This window comes from Leguminivora glycinivorella, chromosome 5 (assembly GCF_023078275.1).
Source record: "Leguminivora glycinivorella isolate SPB_JAAS2020 chromosome 5, LegGlyc_1.1, whole genome shotgun sequence".
Taxonomy (NCBI): Eukaryota; Metazoa; Arthropoda; class Insecta; order Lepidoptera; family Tortricidae; genus Leguminivora; species Leguminivora glycinivorella.
The window spans coordinates 8760008-8778844 of NC_062975.1; the positions used below are offsets into that span (position 1 = coordinate 8760008).

Here is an 18837-nt window from a genome sequence, read left to right on the forward strand (position 1 = left end):
GTCGTCTGGCCGATTTTTAATTTAATTGTGTTTATTCCTGATGGATAGTTGATGATCCTGCTAAATTCTTATTTGTGATGTGTTCAAGTTCCTTGTGTGAAATGAAATGAAATATGAAATGAAATGAAATGAAATGAAATGAAATGAAATGAAATATCTTTATTTGCTTGAATATGGTAACAAGGTAGGTCTTATGGCTAAGTTTTCCATGCATATTCAACCTGCATGCAGGCGTGCAAATTTTTAACATTTTAATATTAAATAATTTATCTCATGCACATTGAATAAACAAATTACAAATTAATTAGGTGTCCTGCAAGTTCTAAATTTCTAAATAAACTATAATGATTTTAAATGTCAAAGGTTTGCAATAAATAATAAATTAAAAGTAGTAAATCTGAATTATTAACAATTACAATTAAGCTTCACGAGTCAAATATTCCTTAACGCTATAAAAACAATTGTCCAGTAACCATTTCGATAATCTAGTTTTAAATAAATTATTATCTTCTAATTTTAAGTGATCGGGCAGGCTGTTATAAATGACTATACACATGTTGTAGCAGTTTTTTTTGTAAATGGCTGTTTGGCAGGAAGGTTGATGTAAAAGGTTTTGGTATTGTGCCCTTGTATGTCTTGTGCTAAAATCGCTACGATTAACAAAATGGCTGGGGTTATTCCTAACGTGGAGACATGCATCTCTGATATAGAGGCACGGAAGTGGAAGAATATTGAGTTTCTTAAATAAAGGTCTACAACTTTCTAAAAACCACGCGTTATCTAATGCCCTAATACATCGCTTCTGAATAATGAATGCTCGTTCAGAGTCCACAGAATTTCCCCATAACAATAATCCGTAGTTTAAAACTGAGGAGACGTAACCATGATATGCTATCAGGGCCGCATCGGTGGACACCGTTTGCCTAAGTTTTTTGAGCGCGAAGATAAATCTGTCTAGCTTTTTGCAAATCTGATCTACATGGGCTTTCCAATTTAAATGAGTGTCGATATTAAAACCCAGAAACTTAACCGTATCGACCATCTCAATTATTAAATTATCATATTTAATTTGTAAAGGTGATGGGTTTGAGTTGTAGGAACAGAAATTCATAGCTTGGGTTTTTGTTATATTGATTTTTAAATTATTTATTTCAAACCATTGAATCGCGTCTTTTAATGTATTATTGGCTATTGACTCAAGAGTTGTGTAATTTCCGCTGTCGCTTTTTATAATAAGAGTAGTGTCGTCAGCGAAAATAATGCATTCTTGTTTTATGGCCTTTGGAAAATCATTAATTGCAATTAAGAATAGCAGTGGTCCGAGAATGCTTCCCTGAGGTACACCAGTTTTGTTGGTCATTACATCGGACTTGAATTTTTCCTTTATGAGTGTATTTGTATTCTTCCTAACCATTTTTTCAATTACCGTGTATTGCGTTCTTCCCCTTAAATAACTTTCTATCCATTCAAGTGCTTTGCCTCTTATTCCGTACGTTTCTAGTTTTTTTGTGAGTATTGAATGGTCGACAAAATCAAAGGCTTTGCTGAGATCCAGAAAGTGATTATGGCTTGTGTGATTGAATTAAGGACTGTAATTCACGTACATGGAGAAAAGAAAACTCCCAAGAACCTGCTGTGTTTCATTAGGGAATTTCGGTCAGTTATTGATATTATTATTTGTAGGATCTAAACAAAGCATAAAATACGATCTTTTCATAGTTTATATAATAACTACTACCATGTTAAATTCTGTTCTGAAGTTTCTCCAAACTGTTTTTAGGTTATGTTTTTGTACTAGTGATGTGTCATTTTTATCGACGTCCCGACATTAACTCTATTGACATTTTTGCATTGAAAAGGACATAAAAATGATTAATGATGATCAGGTATCACAGACTGGGTAAATGGTAATGTAACATTTCTAGTGAATTAAACTTATAGGCTCCCCACAGACAGTCTTAAAAATTCATAATCTTAAAAAAAACTTGTATGCAATCTGACAGTTCAAACTGACACTGACAAGACACTGACAGATCTGAACTGTCAGATTGCATACAAGTTTTTTTTAAGATTATGAATTTTTAAGACTGTCTGTGGGGAGCCATAGTATTTTTTAGTTTTCCAGAAATTCTCAAACATTATTAAAAAGAAACTAAAAATAGGTGAAACTATTGAAATAATAAATTTTGGTACCTACGAGGGGTGATCCAAAAGTAATGATAATCAGTATGAAAGACACATAAAATGTTTAATAAAATAATTTATTTTTCTACGTAATCTCCTTCCAAGTCTACACACTTGGACCATCGTTTCTCCAGACTACGAATTCCTTTAAAAAAAAAATCTTTTTCTTGACCCTCCAAAAATGCCTCCACAGCGGCCATTACCTCGCCATCATTCAAAAATTTGTTGCCTCTAAGATCTTCCTTCAGCCGTGGAAAGAGATAAAAGTCGCTGGGGGCTAGGTCTGGCGAATATGGGGTGTTCCAGCAATTCGAACCCTGAATCACGGATGGCAGCCATCGCAACACCGGCCTTGTGGGGCGGTGCGTTGTCCTGGTGAAACAGGATGCCAGCTCGAAGTTTACCCCGCCGCTTTTCTTTGATTGCCTCTCTCAATCTGCGTATTTGGTCAGCGTAGTAGGAGCCCGTAATAGTGGTTCCCTTTTCCAGGTATTCGATCATTATGACTCCCTCAGCATCCCAAAACACTGAAGCCATGACCTTACCAGCGGAGCTTGCTACCTTGAATTTCTTCGGTGTAGGGGACGACGCTCGCTTCCAGGTCATGGATTGCTGTTTGGTCTCAGGATCGAAATGATGGATCCAAGACTCGTCCATGGTTACAAACCGACGCAAAAATGTTTCGGGATCAGTTTGAAATTTTTCAAGATTAGACTTCGAAATCTCACAACGTATTTTCTTTTGTTCAGCCGTTAACATTCTAGGCACCCAACGAGCGGAGACTTTTTTCATATGTAATTCATCAGTTAAGATTCTTTGAATGCTGCCATACGAGATGCCTGTGAGCTCAACTAGATGCCTGATAGTCATCCTTCTATCTGTTAAAACGAGATCATTAATTTTTTTTACGTTTTCTCCAGTAAGGGCGACAGATGGACGGCCTTCGCGGTGTTCATCTTGAGTGGATGTTCTTCCCAAGTTAAACTCCTTTGACCAGCGTGCCACTGTAGAATACGGCGGAGCGGACTCCCCAGTGTTCCCACTAATTCAGCGTATATATCTTTAGTACACATTTTTTTCAAACAGAAGTATTTAATAACCGCTCTCACCTCAGTTTTCTCCATTTTTGCGATATTGTTCCGACTGCTCGTGAAAAAACAAATGCAACTCTCTGACAGATACATATTTTTTATTTTTATTTTTTTTTATTTACTAAGGAGTCTTTGTGGACAGTAACGGCATACCTATTTATTTTAATCCGATGCAAAAAGTATTCAGTTATCATTACTTTTGGATCACCCCTCGTACACTGCCGTTTTGTTTTATTTTCTATTTGATAGAGAAAATATTATTGAGGTAAGTATAAGTAGATTCTTGAGTGGTGGACTAGAAATTAATACAGGGATGCTACACGAATTAAATTACTTAGGTCTTTGCGTAAGGAGAAGAGAAGAATGTATTTATTTGTTTTATACTCGTATCTCCCATCTTCTATTTTTTACAAACTATTTAGGCCGATATTACACTATCATAGAAATATAGTCATAGACAACATGCCGTCCTTTTTATTCACGTTACAGAAAAAGGGAGGCATACAGACCTATGATCAGAGATATAGGTATGATAATGTAATATTAGGACTTGGTAAGAGAAGAGAAGTGACCGTTTATGTAGGTAAGTACATAAACAAACCATTTATTTGCAATCAGTAGGTACGGTTAGCCAAGAAGGCAAGAATGTATGAATATATGACTTTCATAGCCAAAAAGCCACATAATAATCCAAATGAAATGTTTATATCAATATTGTATGTTTTCGTTACTTTTATATATATAACGTTTATATTATGTTTAAGGTGAGAACGTAAGTAAGTGCATATTTTATCGATAATTGAATCGACAAAGTAACATCCCTAGCTAACACAAAACCAGGGACCACCTACCAAAAAGAGAAATAACTAGCATATATCCATCCTTTTTCAATACATTATCTAAGTCATAAGGAAGTCAAGGATGAGTATATGCATTTTACACGAATTTTTATTAGGGGGGCTTGACACAGACCATACATCGATATCAACGGTCACCGCCATAGAACATTTTATTAAATGCCCGTTAAATAAATTCCTGTCTGCTTTATAGGAACGGAATGGAAATTGATTACTCCTAAGATATCTTTTTCCCACTCTCACGTATTGAAGAACCTTTGCAAGGCCCAGTCGTATCCGTAATTATTACAATTAATCAAAACTTTTTCAACATAAATAATGTTTGTAATGGATAACTTTTTGCGAGTAGCTCACTTCCTAAACACAACCCATAGCCAAAACCACAGACTAAAGACGTGTATGATGACATTGACAATACAATGACAAATGACAGCTTCGTAAAAATAAATACGTCAGAGAGTGAGAGTCAAGCAATTTTATTGTGCATTTACTTTACTGAGATTGATGTGTGGCTGTAGGATTTCTATTAAGTCTACGCTCATAATAACAATAAAAAAAGTATTTGAACCGTACGCTACACTATAAATAATAATCATGGGAGAAGAAGACGAGTATGCCTGCGTAAACAAATCCAAACTCAAAATAAAGACTGACTCTGGTATAAAAAAGAAAAAGAAGAAGAAGGCAAATAAAGATACTGACAAAATTATCGAAGAGGAGGTCAAAGAACAGATAAAGCAGCAGGCCAACACAGACAAACGAACCAAAGCCGAAATCGCCTTCCAAAAGATGCAGGACAAAATGGTATGCATACCATCTAGTTACGCTTATTACATTACGTAGAATGATAGAGAAATCAGTTTATTTAACGAGGTTTTCGTTTTAGATTTTGTAAGAGTAGTCAGGGATTGCGGAGGAAGCAATACATTGTATCTCTTTCCTTGCTGACTACTCATTCTGAAATACTTCAATTGTCCCCTTTTATAAAACTACAGTTTTGGTATAGGTGGTTGCCCACCTGGTAAAGATAAAATCAAGTAATATTAATCTACCTACTTTCAGATCTGTCTGTGTCTGTTGGTAATAAATTTTTAAAAGACGTATTTATATTTGTGTCACTAAACATTTTCCCAGTATTAACTCGCATAAAGTTTGATTTTGAATAAATGTTAACTATAAAATATTTTTCCTTTTTAGAAAAAGCAGAGAATACTACAAAAGGCAGAGATGACTCACAAGCAACGAGTAGAAAAGTTCAATCAACATCTGGACAGTCTTACAGAGCACTTTGACATACCTAAAGTATCTTGGACAAAGTAAAATTATTCAGGTGTTCAACTTGTTTGTGTTCATTAACTATAATTGATGAAACCACTGGATGAAAAAAATACATGAGTATCTATTTAAAATCAGTATCTTGGTTAAACATAAGTTATGCGTCTAAGTAATGCAGTCTACCTTTTTTTGTTTTACACATCCGCATTAAGTACAACCTGTGAGTCTCTCAACTTTGAGTGCTAATTTGTTTTATGTAATAACTTGGTCAGTAAGATAATTAATAAATGTAATGTACAAATGTCTGTTTATTATTATAAATCTTTAGATACTGAGTGGGATCTACTAACCTGAAGGCAAAGAGGATCGAGTATTAAAGAGAGTTACTGTCAAAGTAAAATGTGTAATCACAGTGCATAGACTGCCATCTCTCGACATAAGCTTAAAACTTTTGAACCTCAGTTTTGACAATTTGGCTCATATTCTTAGCTTGATATGTTTTAAAATGTCAAATATTAATATTAGCGCCATCTAGCCGTGCGTACCCCAAAGGTGTATCGCCATCTAGCTCACCGTACCTTACTCTGTATGGTTTTGGGGTACGTTTTTTTCTTAGACTTTATCTGTCTATACGAAGTTATATAGGTCAGTAAGATTATTAATAAATCTTATGTACAAATGTCTGTTTATTATTATAAATCTGCGTGTTTTTAGTGATTACCTAATACCTGAAGGTAACAAAATTATTAGGCTTATACATTAAGGATGAGGATTCATATTTTGGCACTTTGTCCACATCTATATTTAAAACCTTGGCTGTACCAATATGAACCGTCGTCTGTGGTGATTCTGGACCAATACCACCTTCAAACAGTCAAGAAGAGAGTGCACTCCCATCTTAAAGGCTGTAACACACTCCCAACTTATCTAGTGCTTCAGATGTCCATGGTCGCAGCAACAGGCAATCTGTCTGCTTGTTTGCTTCATAAAAAAACATCCATTACAAATAAAACACTTAACCAATTTATGTATTATAATTTTTATTGTGTACAGGATCATTTCATAAAAATTGAACAGAAAACCTGTATAAATTTCGGACTAATTACTTACTTAAAAATAAAATTTGTATACATACATAAATTTATATATTGATCTTTTATTTTGGACGGATAAAAGAATGTTAATGCTTAAAATATATCATTATCATTTTTACATAAACTTACAGAGACAGATTCAAAACAAGGCACAAAATCACTTATTAGGACGGATAATTATCAATTCTAGTCAATACAATTAAGCCTAAAAATATCAAAACACAAAATGACTACTTAGGTATATTTTGTTTACTACAAGTATTGTGTTACTTCCTAATTAAGGCACATACAACTGCATATACTTTCTATTTAGTCATTTACTGGTAATAGTGATACAATTGTAAATAATAAAAAATGAGATTCACTTTACCTTATATATATCTACATTAAAAGCACGCAACTGCACTGTTTACTATTAAGAAAAATAAATTAAGTATCATCATAATTAAGTGGTTCCAAGCTATTCTTATGCGCAATTTGGATTTCATATAATTTTACAGGATTGTTCATTCAAAGATAAAATTCAATATGTCTAAGTGCCAATTATAAAAATTACATTAATTGATGTCATGTGATCTATCACAACACTAAACACAGTTTGATATTGTACTAAATATTATAAGAGTCGAATAAGAACTGCCAGTATAAACGTTTTAAAGCTTAAAGCTAGGAATGTTGCGTCATTACTCCTCCAGAAGGAGTAACTGAACTTGAATATTTTGATAAAGTTCTCTTTGGTGGTCCAGGGGTCGCTGCCGTCGTCGAAGTGCATGGGGCACTGGTCGCGCTCGCGCTCGTACTCCTCCATCTCGACGGCGACTGCGGCGCCCTCTGTGTAGTTCCAGGACGTCACGTCTTGTTTGAGATCGCAGAAAGGCCCTATAGCCTGAGACATCAATATTCTGAAAAAATAATGAAATATTTAAACAAAATATATCAAACAGGATATGGGATGGTTTTAGTTTTAGTGGCCAGGCAGGCAAGTGATAAACGATATAATGTCAGGCCGTCCTTTTCGCACTATTTGTAAGTGCGATAGGGACACACCAATGCGATAAAGTTTATCCAACTAGTGTACTGTGCCAGCAGGATAGGTATACATACGGCGAGACCAAAATGAGGGGCAATTGAAAACACAAAAGGATATAAAAAAATTACCTATTGAGATCAGCCCGCTGATACACCCAACATCTGTACTTGGAGAAAGGATCCAACTCGTCATATGTAATAAGATAAGACTTCAAATTTTCTTTCCAGTAGCCAATGCACTTCATTTTATAGTCAGGGTCACTGTAGATATCCACCGGTCGGCCCAGGTAGTCCACTGAGAGGCAGTAATTTTCTTTGATTTGTATAGTCTTTTGGTCTGTATCACAGACAGAGAAGTCACTTATGTTCAGTTTGCAGTACAGGTTTGGACGAGGACTCAATGTGACACCACCTAGGATTCTAGTCTCAAATCTGACATCGCCTCTTTGAGTAAAGTTGAACTTTCCAGCAACAGGGCAGCGGATGGGTGACGGGTCTTTCTTAAGGAAAAGGTCGTAGCGCCATTGCTTCTTATTAGGGAACTGCACCCATGAACAGACTGTATGGAAATTACTCTGAATCATAGCTAGACCTTTGCGGTATCTGAAAAGGAGTAGTTACGTATTATTCATCTTGAAAATAATCAATAGTTGTGTGACTTCTTGAAGAAATCTTCTACAGTTCTCATTATATTATGTGCAATTGTGCATAATAAATAAATAAAAAAAATATAAAAGCCTTTTATTTCTGGTAATAAATAACTTAAAAGTTTGAAATTTTCATCTATGATTTACAAATTCATGTCATCATAAATGTCAAACTGTCTGCTTTTTCTACAAATAAAAAATATTATATGAAAGCCTATTTAATATAGATTATGAATAATATAACTTTTACCCACCTTTACTAACGTTAAGTTTCATAAAAAAAAACCTTTAAGCCGCGCGGCGTCGGGACGCCGCGAGCGTAATTTTAAAATGCCTTTATTTTAAAAAACTCTATTAGAACCCGTTTAGCTATTAGGTCATGTTTAGTATCGTTTTCGAGTAAATAAATAACGTAGAATTTAGTTTTGGTACTAAAATGACCATTTAATGTTAAATAAAATAAAAAAAAATAAAAAAAAATCTGTGAGTTGCAAATTCAAGTCACCATAAATGTCAAACCCTATTCACAAAGGATAGTACGCGTTCACCTACGCGAGCTTAGACTGTGTGCGGGGAACGCGCCTCTTTCATATATTTGATCGCCAGTGTCAGAGGTGTGTTAATGCATAAATAGAAAAAGATTCATTATTATTGACTCCGGTGTCGACAACGGCAACACTCGGGTCGGACCACACGATCTAAAGACCGACTGTACCTGTTATTTATTCATTGTAGTGAATCGTGTAAGAAATTTATATAATAGTATTTTATACAATCGTGATATAATACAAAACTTTTCAGTCGAGTACTATGTGTAGTACGGTACGAGAGTAAAAAGCTTAATTATATCACTATTGTATACAAGACTTTTTCTACGAGTCATCATCTTCATCATCAGTGGACGGAAATATCACCATTCATGCAAGTTAAAATTAATGTCAATAGAGTCGTTCACCGTTGTATCAACATCGAATTACCTAGCAACCAATTGTTTGTAATAACCGTCTCTGATTGGCCGATACGATAACGCGACAGATAAAAAAAATGTGTTTCAGATGCAGGAAAATTTGCCAGGTATCGCAAATTAGTATAGAAATTGTATGAAGTTCTATTTTTGAAATTATTATAGTTAACTAAAGTCAATTATAATGAGCTTATTATAATTGAGTCGGAACTGCCATAGAGTATCCAACACTGAAAAGTTAGCACTTATAGTTTAGTCTGTGGTGTCCTAATTGACAGATTACTCATACTCATACTATACATTCCCTTCACAGAGACATAGCTGGGTACATATGGAACTGCATAAGGAAGGCTCTACCCTCTTTATGCAGTTGCATCGGTTTTTGCAACCTGATTTACATTTACATCTTGTAACTTCTAAGCATATACTGGCCACTTCAGTGTTGCCTGACTGGGATGGAAGGAAGAAGGAGACGAATGGGTACCACACTACCCATTCGTCTCCTTCTTCCTTCCATCCCCAAGAAGACGGACTTGGCAAATTTTGGTGTGGCACCAACGCCTGACTCCAAACAAGAACGCCCTGAGTCCCATTTCTCAAAACTGAAAGTTACAAGTTACAAGCGGAAGTCTCTTTGCAACTTGTCATATTAGACATTGACAACCAGTTGAAAATTGTAACTTGTAGCTTCGAGAAATGGGCCCCTGGTACACTGTGCGCAGTATATGCTGATGCAAGGCAGCCTCTGAAGGAGGTATGTTCTCCAATTGTCGATCTTTTCTGGTACCTAAAGAGGTAGGTACTTCGACCACTCATTCACCGTTACGCAACGACTTGGTCTGAAACAATATGTGCATTATCATTTTAGAGTCTACAACTATCAAATTACAACTTTTTGGTGGATCACGTAACCTTCAGTATTACCCACTTACGTTACGTATCATACAAAATTATTACAAACTTTAGTAGAATCTGATTTGCCTCTGATATTGCTCCATCTTGTAATAGTTTGACACCTTGGGTGAAACAACTTGTGGGGAAACAACTACATATTTGCGGCAATTGCATTTGAAACATTTGGACCATGGTCATCAGACACCAACCAGTTCGTGAAGAAAGTTTCCACCAAACTTGTCTGGGTGTTTGGTGACATAGGCATAGGCTTTTACATCATATTTTTTATTTAAAGAAAAAGCAAACAGTTGACATTTTTGTTGACTTGAATTTGCAAATCATAGATGAATATTTTTTTTTATTTATTTACCATTAAATTATAATTGTAGTACCAAAAATAAATTCTTTGTTATTAATTTACTCGAAAACTATATCAAACATGACCTAATAGCTAAACCGGGTCTAATAGAGTTTTTAAAATAGAGGTATTTTAAAATTACGCTCACGGCGTCCCGACGCCGCGCGTTGTAAAGTAATTTTTTTGTGGAACTTAACGTTTGTGAAGGTAAATAAAAGTTATATTTTTTATAATCTATATTAAATAGGCTTTCATGTCATATTTTTTATTTATAGAAAAAGCAAACAGTTTGTCATTTATGATGACTTGAATTTGTAAATCATGGATGAAAATTTTAATTTTTTTAATTTTTTTAAACTTTACTTACCATTAAATTATAATTTTAGTACCAAAAATGAATTCTACGTTATTGATTTACTCGAAAACGATATCAAACATGACCTAATAGCTAAACGGGGTCTAATAGAGTTTCTAAAATAAAGGCATTTCAAAATTACGCTCGCGGTGTCCCGACGCCGCGCGTCTTAAAGTATTTTTTTTGTGGAACTTAACGTTAGTAAAGGTGGATAAAAGTTATATGTTTTATAATCTATATTAAATAGGCTATCATGTCATATTTTTTATTTATAGAAAAAGCAAACAGTTTGTCATTTATGATGACCTGAATTTGTAAATCATGGATGAAAATTTCAATTTTTTTATTTTTTTTTATTTTATTTACCATTAAATTATAATTTTAGTACTAAAAACTAATTCTACGTTATTGATTTACTCGAAAACGATACCAAACATGACCTATTAACTAAACGGGGTAAGTTAGAATTTTTCAAACCAAGCCGGGTGAAGCGGTACTTTGACCCCCTCCCGGGCCCCAGGGGGAGGCTCCCGAAGGCTCCCGATCTTAATATTATGAGCATACTGCTTACCTTATTATATTGTGATGTTGTGGTACAAAGTCGAAACATACATAATCTTTCTGGCAGCCATCCACGGTAAGACGAGCCATCATCACTCTGCTGTCACGCTGTTCCCTGTAAAATAAATGATAAGAGATATATTCATAATTGTTGTCAAGAAAAAGGTAAGTTGTTCACTTGAACATAGTCTGTGGAAGCATTTTTCAAGTCAACCTGAATTATATCAAATTCTAAGTTTCAGTTCATTAATAAACCGCTTTCAAAGACCTACAATATTCTCCAAATGTTCTAATAATGCTAAAGATATTACCTGCACACATAGATAGTCCTTCTGTATCTATCCTCGTCAGGGTAGTAAGTTTCTATGATGTGTGTTTCATTTATAAACACATCTGCATCAATGTTGGCTGTGTTGATCCAGTCTCCAGAAAAGTTTTGAGGTAGTCGACAACCAGGTTCAACAACTTCAGACTGCAAATAAACATAATACAAGAGTTGGTAAATGCGAAGGCAGGTTTCTTCATTACATAAGCCTCATCTCAAATGTTCATGATTTACTCGTCCAAAAGAGAGTTGGCGGGGACATCAAAGTCATCCAACTAAGATGAGTAGAGGAAGGAAGGAACGGGAGGTCTTTGCCTAGCCTGGGGCACAATTTAGGCTATTGGAAAAAAAAATATTTTCATGTCTATGATCTTACCTTTACAGGAGTGACTTTATATCTCTCTGGGGACTTTTCAACAGTCTTCAGAGCATTACATTCCGGAGTAATTGAGGCGCCAAGATATAAGTCATCATCTCTGTTTTTAAGGAAGCAGCGATATCTCTCATCTTTTCGAGATTCTTTGGTGTTGGCCACAGCGAAGAAATGGTTCTTACCGACAAACCAATGCCCTGAAAAATAATAATTCATATAGGACTTTAATAAAAGTCTGTCTGATTTATTTCTTTCTGGTTTTACCCAACTAAATTGCATTTACAAGTGAATTATACCGGGTGCCCGGTAATTAATGGACAACCTTTTAACCACCAAGAGGGCACCTTATACTGGTCCAGAAAATCGACTTTTGACCAGTATAAGGTGCCCTCTTGGTGGTTAAAAGGCCTGTCGCCTGGTTTTCGAGATTTTCACACTTTTTAAAATTTTAATACAACCTAAAATTTTAAAAAGTGTGAAAATCTCGAAAACCAGGCGACTTTTACTAAACCTTAATGTCGGTTTTCTGGACCACTATAAGGTGCCCTCTTGGTGGTTAAAAGGTTGCTCATTAATATCCATTGAAATTTTAAAAAGTGTGAAAATCTCGAAAACCAGGCGACTTTTACTAAACCTTAAAGTCGATTTTCTGGACCAGTATAAGGTGCCCTCTTGGTGGATAAAAGGTTGTCCATTAATTACTGGGCACCCTGTATAATAAAGAATTACAGAATATGATAATTTTAAACAATAAGCAGGGCTCCAAAACAATATTCATAACAATTGTGTTAAAGTCTAGTCAAATGTCCCACTTCCCTTTAACACAACTTTACATAACCCATCAATGTTGTATTCAACAGTTCATGTGCTTGAAGGGGAAGGTTGGTTAGTTGAGTATGAGTATTTAAGAAACGTAAACTGGGCATAGTAAATTGGAATACTTTACCTAAGCAACTGTACTCCACTACTCCATCAAAAGTTCCAGACATTCCAGGGCATTTTCTGTAAGTGATGTTGAATTTCTGGTTGGTGATCAAGAACTGAGTTCCGGCCGTCTGACAGGACCTGATCTGAGCGTCTGGGTGGGTGCACTCTCCTGTGAACCTGAAGCGGTTCTGGAAGCCAAATGTCCACACCCCTTCCAATGATGAACGGCAATTCACCTAACATAAAAGTAATTTTAGATATATTATACAATGGCAAGTAACTGTACTAATAATCCACTTCTCTATACTTCTAAATCCTGTTACCCACTGTTGGTGTGTAGGGTTCGAATAATATTCCTCCTTTGACTTTCGTCTTGGGTAGGTAGGGTGAAATCCTCCCACTATATCTTTTACACTTTTATAATTCATAAATTCTCATAAGAAACTTACTGGTATATAGTTCTCAGAAAACAGTGTAATTAGCTGCTGGTCATTTCTCAAACCCCTGCAAACTCTTTCAACCGTTGGTTCCTCATCCAGCGCCAGATCGACACAGGGTGTCTCAAACTTCTCCAGAACATTAACAGTCCTCACAATGAGCTTCACACAGTAGTAACAATTTGTGTATTTGAAGACCATAGTGTAGTTTACGTGAAAATCGGCTTTAATATTTTGGCAGACTCCCCTAAAAATAGGAAAAATACATTAACCGGATGAATAAGATTACTGATGCCGACTAAGAGAAGACTAAAGTAAAATAAATTATACCTTCCGGTCATGTCGCTTGCGTTGATGTCAGTAATAGTTTGCTTTCCATTTTCAAAAGAAAACCAAGTATTTCGTAATACAATCGGAATTGTACACTCTGAACATACCGAAGCCACTGAAACACGTTAAAATTTTAGTTAGGGCGTCGCCTTTATAAGCACAGCGTATAAATAATTACAACACGCAATTACTTACCTCCCAATATTAATATCGGTATAAACACTTTCAGACCGACATTTGCACCCATTTTGTATAATTTACTTTTAAGAATCCATACATAAAAGCCTTAAAACTTAAAATTCCCCAACCGATTCCCAAACTCGTTTCTTTCGTTTCGTTTACGTTTAGCTGCTATGGGCTTTTGGCAGTTCAGTTCGGTTTCATTCACGAAATAAGAAATGAGCTGTCCAGGACCACATTCTAAACGTCCTTTGTTTTAAACCTCTGAGCCACACCACTCCACTATGCTGTCAAATTAGTCAAATAACTCAAATATCATTTTGATTGACGTTTCATGATTTGAACATCGTTTTTTCTTTATTCATCTTATTCTGCTTGAAAAATAAGATATTTTATATTATTTAGAACCAATTGCGGGATCGTTAAAAAGAAATCTTATAACTTTCAGGAATCTGAATCCTTTAAGTAAAATATGTGACTTGAGTAAAAGCGGACCTCACTCGTAAACAAATCCCGATCTGTAACAGCAAAAACTACTAAAACTAGCAAAGGCAAGACTTGAGTAAGTACAGCACACGACTTACGATTATTCCTTATTTAATGTCTAATACGCTATAATTAAGTATCTGTTTAGCAGCAAATTATTTGTTTTTGCAGTATGGGTCGCCGCAAGTCAAAAAGGAAGCCCCCGGCGAAGAGGAAAGCCATAGAGCCTCTGGATCAACAATTCAACTGTCCATTTTGCAATCACGAAAAATCCTGTGAAGTTAAAATGTATGTGTAATTTTCGACCATGTTATGCAAATGTCATGAATGTGTTTATTGTTTATATTTGCCAGCTGGAATGATTCAATGTCAATTATTTCATTTTTCAGGGATCGAGCGAGGAATACAGCGCGAATACAATGTCGAGTGTGTTTAGAAGACTTTCAAACCACCACCAATGTACTGTCTGAGCCTATAGATGTTTATAATGACTGGGTAGATGCTTGTGAAAGCGCTAATTAGCTTTTAGGTTATAATGCCCTGTGTGTAATGGGAGTCTCTATAAAATCTTATAGATAATATGTATTTTAAGAAACATACTTTTTTCATCCCCTTTTCCAGTTTTTATCAATTCTCAATGACTTTAAAATTTGTTTCTGTAATAAATGATCACAGAGACCTCAGGCTAATAAAATTGTAAGCTGCAATACTTATTGCCTTCCGACTTACCCTGTAACCAGACCTTTATAACTTTTATCTTACAACCATGGTTATTTTCAAAATGTTTGAGCAGCTTACTGCTCTTGAGTGATTTTGGGGTTGGAGTCACACAAACTTACCACATCAAAGTCTGTTTAACACCATTCCAGTTTGCTATTTTCTGGATCTGACTTTGCAAATACAGCTGTATTGCATATATAGAAGCCATATTCGGACCAACATACCAAGTTTAGCCTTTTGTATGCAACTGTCAAAACATTGTTATTTACAAAGCAACCATAACATAATACATTAATATGAACTTGAAACCATATGAAGTAGTCCTGCTTCAGCATACCAAAGGTTAAACAATTTTTTTGTAAAATAAGCTTAAACAGCCCCATTTACTATCTTAGTAATCATATTTTATAATTTTCTATGTTACAAGTAGCAGAACAATCAGATACAAAATGAATTTAAACTTTCTTAGCTTTGAGGTATAAACATAGTTTGTAACTTAAGATCAACATTTTTTTAGATAATGATGGTTAAATTATAAATGAACTTATAGGTCAATAAAATGTAAAACAAAAGCATTTAGTTTATCAATCACTTTATTTCCCAACAGTCATTTGGTAATTCCATAATCATTTTACATTTCTTTACACTGTAATACATTCAAGCACTACTGAGTTACACTCTAAAAGCATGATTGAAAGTCAACACAGTATATTAATAATGGAATTCCTTTAATAAGTACATTTGACTACACTACAATATTTAAATGAGATTATGCATAAATGAATGTGAGTATGGAATGTAACAATAAAATCACATCACATCAACCAATAACACAAAAGATGAGAAATTTATTTTAGCAAAAATATAAAAAAATAATATAATTTTGTTAGTAAAAGCGTAAATTAAACATACCCAAAATAGTTATTTGTTATACAAGGGGGCAAAGTTGTATTTTAACGCCGAGTGTGGAATTGAAAACGAGTTCAAGACAAAGGATTCTAATATATTGAACCACGAGCGAAGCTATTTGGTTGTCAAATAGAATCCTTTTGCAAATTTTTTTGGCGTACAGAAAAAAGTAAAATTTAAATTGTGCAGCCCAGCCGTGTTGTACAACTAAAACTTTCCCCATCACTATAATGCGAGGAAACTACGACGCAAAAAATGTGTTTATCAGTGGTTCCAGTAGTTCCACAGGTGGTAAATCATCTGTATTACTAGATTCACATACTTTTATCAATTTTAAAGCATTAATTTGACTTTCCATTCAAGGTCAAATTACATTCAACCAATAACACTAGTGGATAAAATGCGTTATTTTAGCTGGTATTAAAGGACAAAACACGTGTTTCCGAGCTAGTGAGGGGGAAAATCATTTAAAGTTAGGAATACACTAGTATGAACTTGCATGCAATTTGTGTACTGCTAATACGGTAAAAATTCTAAGGTAAAGTTAGGTACCACAATATAGAAATTGTATCCAAGTTCTTGCCAGTCTTAAACCTAACTTAACAATTCGATTTAAACACCAATTATTTAAATTCATATATAGTCATTGATCATTAATATTCAATAAATACTTTTATTTTTGCCTGTGCCAATGAGCACAGGCAATTAGTTAATCAAGACCCTAAAGTGCAACTGATTAGTCTATCCTTTAATTAACATATTTGTTTAATTGTACTCATTTCTAGTTATGAGTCAATCAACTTTTATCTTTACTCAGAAAATAATAATGAAGTAAGTTTTTTGGAATAAATGATTTTTTATCAATTTAAAATTCTTTATTTGCCTAGGATATCTATGTATACAATGCCTCATGGTATCCTTCTATTCAAAAATAAATTTAAGCAACATGGTGCTGAGATAACTGAAACCACTGCATATCACGTAGAATGCATTCACAATGCATTGTTTAGAGTTTTGCCAGGACCAGGGCACTTCCCAGATGGATTTACAGCTAAGACATATTCAAGGAAATTTTAATAGTTGATACTTCCTGTAGTAAGGAACTTCGTTTGTAACAGAACAAAAGTTGATTGACCCCAGTAATTATTATTAATATCAATAAAAGCTTCGTAAAGGTGCTATCCTCTACTTCATAACAACAATATGCTTTAATACTATTAATATACTTTATCAAATTGACAACATCTTCATCTTATAGCTATTCGTCAAGTTATACACTGATCAAAACATTTCTAATATAAACATAAAAGGGACAGCTATAGCTGAATCACATATCAATAGTAAACTGAAATAAATAATATTGCTTTTTCAACCAATATAATACATTTTGTGGCTTTCCTTAAAAGGGTCTTTAAGCTTTATATGCCTAAGGAACCTTCTTTGGTGGAAAGCCGTATTTGAAATTGAGCTATTGCCTAGCGTAAATATTAAGCTATAACACAACTAACAACCCTGGGATATCTGTAACCATGTCATGATGCTCTTACATTATATCTACAGATATGGTGTTCAGGAACATCTACTTTACGGAAAGCTTAGTGTTATTTACACAGGACTAGTAACAAGAGTAATAAATTACAAAGGAAAATGACATGGTTACTAGAACTGCATACCACCGCGCCCTCGGTGCGAAGCCGTGCAGGTCGGGTGCCGGAATAGCGCGATACCTTGCCCGGATACAAAAACAGGATGGAGTGCAATGGGTTCGAGGCCCGCTTCCACACTATCTACAACATAATCTTCACACTTCGCAAACACAACATCCTCTTTTTATAAACTTTATACTCTCAAGATAACGTAACATGTATACAATAATACGTTAGATAAATATTAAACGGCAACATGTCTATTATACAAGTAAACATGTGCGGAAGCTTTACAACATCGTATAGTGTATGAGTAAGAGTAAAAGGTTAAAATTTAAAACTTGCCCAAATCTACAAAGGAGTCGTACTGCAGGTCGGAGCTGTCGCACACCGTGGTGTCGTCGTCGGACGGCGCCCACTGCGGCGGCGCTCGCCCGCGCTCCAGCACCGCCGTGCTGTCCGAGCTCGAGCTCGAGCTGGCGATGTACTCGAACAGCTTGCCGCGCGAGTCGTCCGCGATGCTCGAAATGTCCGATATCTCTAATGTACTCGGTACGGTGGATGTGTCCACGTTGATAACGTCTAATGACTGAGAAAGCAGGGCGTCCTCGCACGAGGATGCCGGGACCGTGTCTTGAGAGGCCGGGTAGTGGGAGGAGCTGGCGTCCTCTGTGAAGCGGCCGGAGTCGCCCACCTCGGACACCAGGAGAGACAGACTGACGTCTTCGATGGGGAACGTTACGCTTTCGCTAAGCGCTTGAGTGTCCTGATCTAGGACGTTCGATTCGGGACTGTCGGCTTTGGGAATGTCGGGGCTGACGGGTTTCAATGATACCGAGTTGTCCTCGGAGAGGTCTCCTTCAGCGTTAAGAGTTACGGATTCGTTGCCCTCCCGCTCCAGCAAATGTTCCAAATCGTCGACGCATTTGGTGGAGTCGTCGCTGCTATCGGACACTAGGAGCTCAATACTTCTATCCAGTAGGCCGGTATCTGTACAAGTGGACATTTCGTCTTCGAAGACGATCTCGACGCTCCTTATCCTCATGAGGGGCATTTTGGCCGGCGAGAGTTCGTTGCCTTTGGGCGAGCGGCCCTTCTTGGTGGAGTCTGCTATCTCGGAACATTCGCTTACGTCGTCGTAGTCTATCTCGTAGCTTCTAAGGTCGGATGTACATGGCGTGCATTCGGTGGCCCT

General features: G+C 35.7%; 3 protein-coding genes and 1 long non-coding RNA gene across 4 annotated transcripts; 2 read left to right on the plus strand and 2 right to left on the minus strand.

Annotated features, from left to right (window-relative positions):
• Positions 1-4571: 4571 nt before the first annotated feature.
• LOC125226630 (protein FAM32A) lies at positions 4572-5470 on the plus strand. Its single transcript, XM_048130665.1, has 2 exons — positions 4572-4936; positions 5330-5470. The coding sequence occupies exons 1-2, from the start codon at positions 4727-4729 to the stop codon at positions 5450-5452; spliced, it is 333 nt and encodes a 110-aa protein (XP_047986622.1). The 5' UTR covers positions 4572-4726; the 3' UTR covers positions 5453-5470.
• A 142-nt stretch (positions 5471-5612) lies between these two features.
• On the minus strand, positions 5613-6914 carry LOC125226165. Its single transcript, XR_007177051.1, has 2 exons — positions 6136-6914; positions 5613-5757 (listed from the first exon to the last, which is right to left on the minus strand). It is a non-coding gene; the product is annotated as an uncharacterized LOC125226165 (long non-coding RNA).
• Positions 6915-6918: 4 nt separating this feature from the next.
• On the minus strand, positions 6919-14057 carry LOC125226164. Its single transcript, XM_048130068.1, has 9 exons — positions 13897-14057; positions 13702-13816; positions 13384-13618; positions 12954-13170; positions 12011-12204; positions 11621-11781; positions 11320-11424; positions 7660-8133; positions 6919-7403 (listed from the first exon to the last, which is right to left on the minus strand). Exons 1-9 carry the CDS (start codon positions 13946-13948, stop codon positions 7118-7120), a joined length of 1839 nt encoding a protein of 612 aa, XP_047986025.1. The 5' UTR covers positions 13949-14057; the 3' UTR covers positions 6919-7117.
• Positions 14058-14198: 141 nt separating this feature from the next.
• LOC125226068 (transcription elongation factor 1 homolog) lies at positions 14199-15662 on the plus strand. The gene is made up of 3 exons (XM_048129904.1): positions 14199-14443; positions 14539-14655; positions 14757-15662. Exons 2-3 carry the CDS (start codon positions 14540-14542, stop codon positions 14887-14889), a joined length of 249 nt encoding a protein of 82 aa, XP_047985861.1. The 5' UTR covers positions 14199-14443; position 14539; the 3' UTR covers positions 14890-15662.
• The last annotated feature ends 3175 nt before the right edge of the window (positions 15663-18837 follow it).

Bases quoted from the DNA above. Each gene is read 5' to 3' on its own strand.
- LOC125226630 (XM_048130665.1), top strand. From the start codon at position 4,727: ATGGGAGAAGAAGACGAGTATGCCTGCGTAAACAAATCCAAACTCAAA. The intron at 4,937-5,329 runs GTATGCATACCA...TTTCCTTTTTAG, and splicing joins AAAAGATGCAGGACAAAATG to AAAAAGCAGAGAATACTACA.
- LOC125226164 (XM_048130068.1), bottom strand. From the start codon at position 13,948: ATGGGTGCAAATGTCGGTCTGAAAGTGTTTATACCGATATTAATATTG. The intron at 12,205-12,953 runs GTAAAGTATTCC...ATTATTTTTCAG, and splicing joins AGTGGAGTACAGTTGCTTAG to GGCATTGGTTTGTCGGTAAG. The intron at 11,425-11,620 runs GTAATATCTTTA...TTTATTTTACAG, and splicing joins AGGACTATCTATGTGTGCAG to GGAACAGCGTGACAGCAGAG.
- LOC125226068 (XM_048129904.1), top strand. From the start codon at position 14,540: ATGGGTCGCCGCAAGTCAAAAAGGAAGCCCCCGGCGAAGAGGAAAGCC. The intron at 14,656-14,756 runs GTATGTGTAATT...TTCATTTTTCAG, and splicing joins AAATCCTGTGAAGTTAAAAT to GGATCGAGCGAGGAATACAG.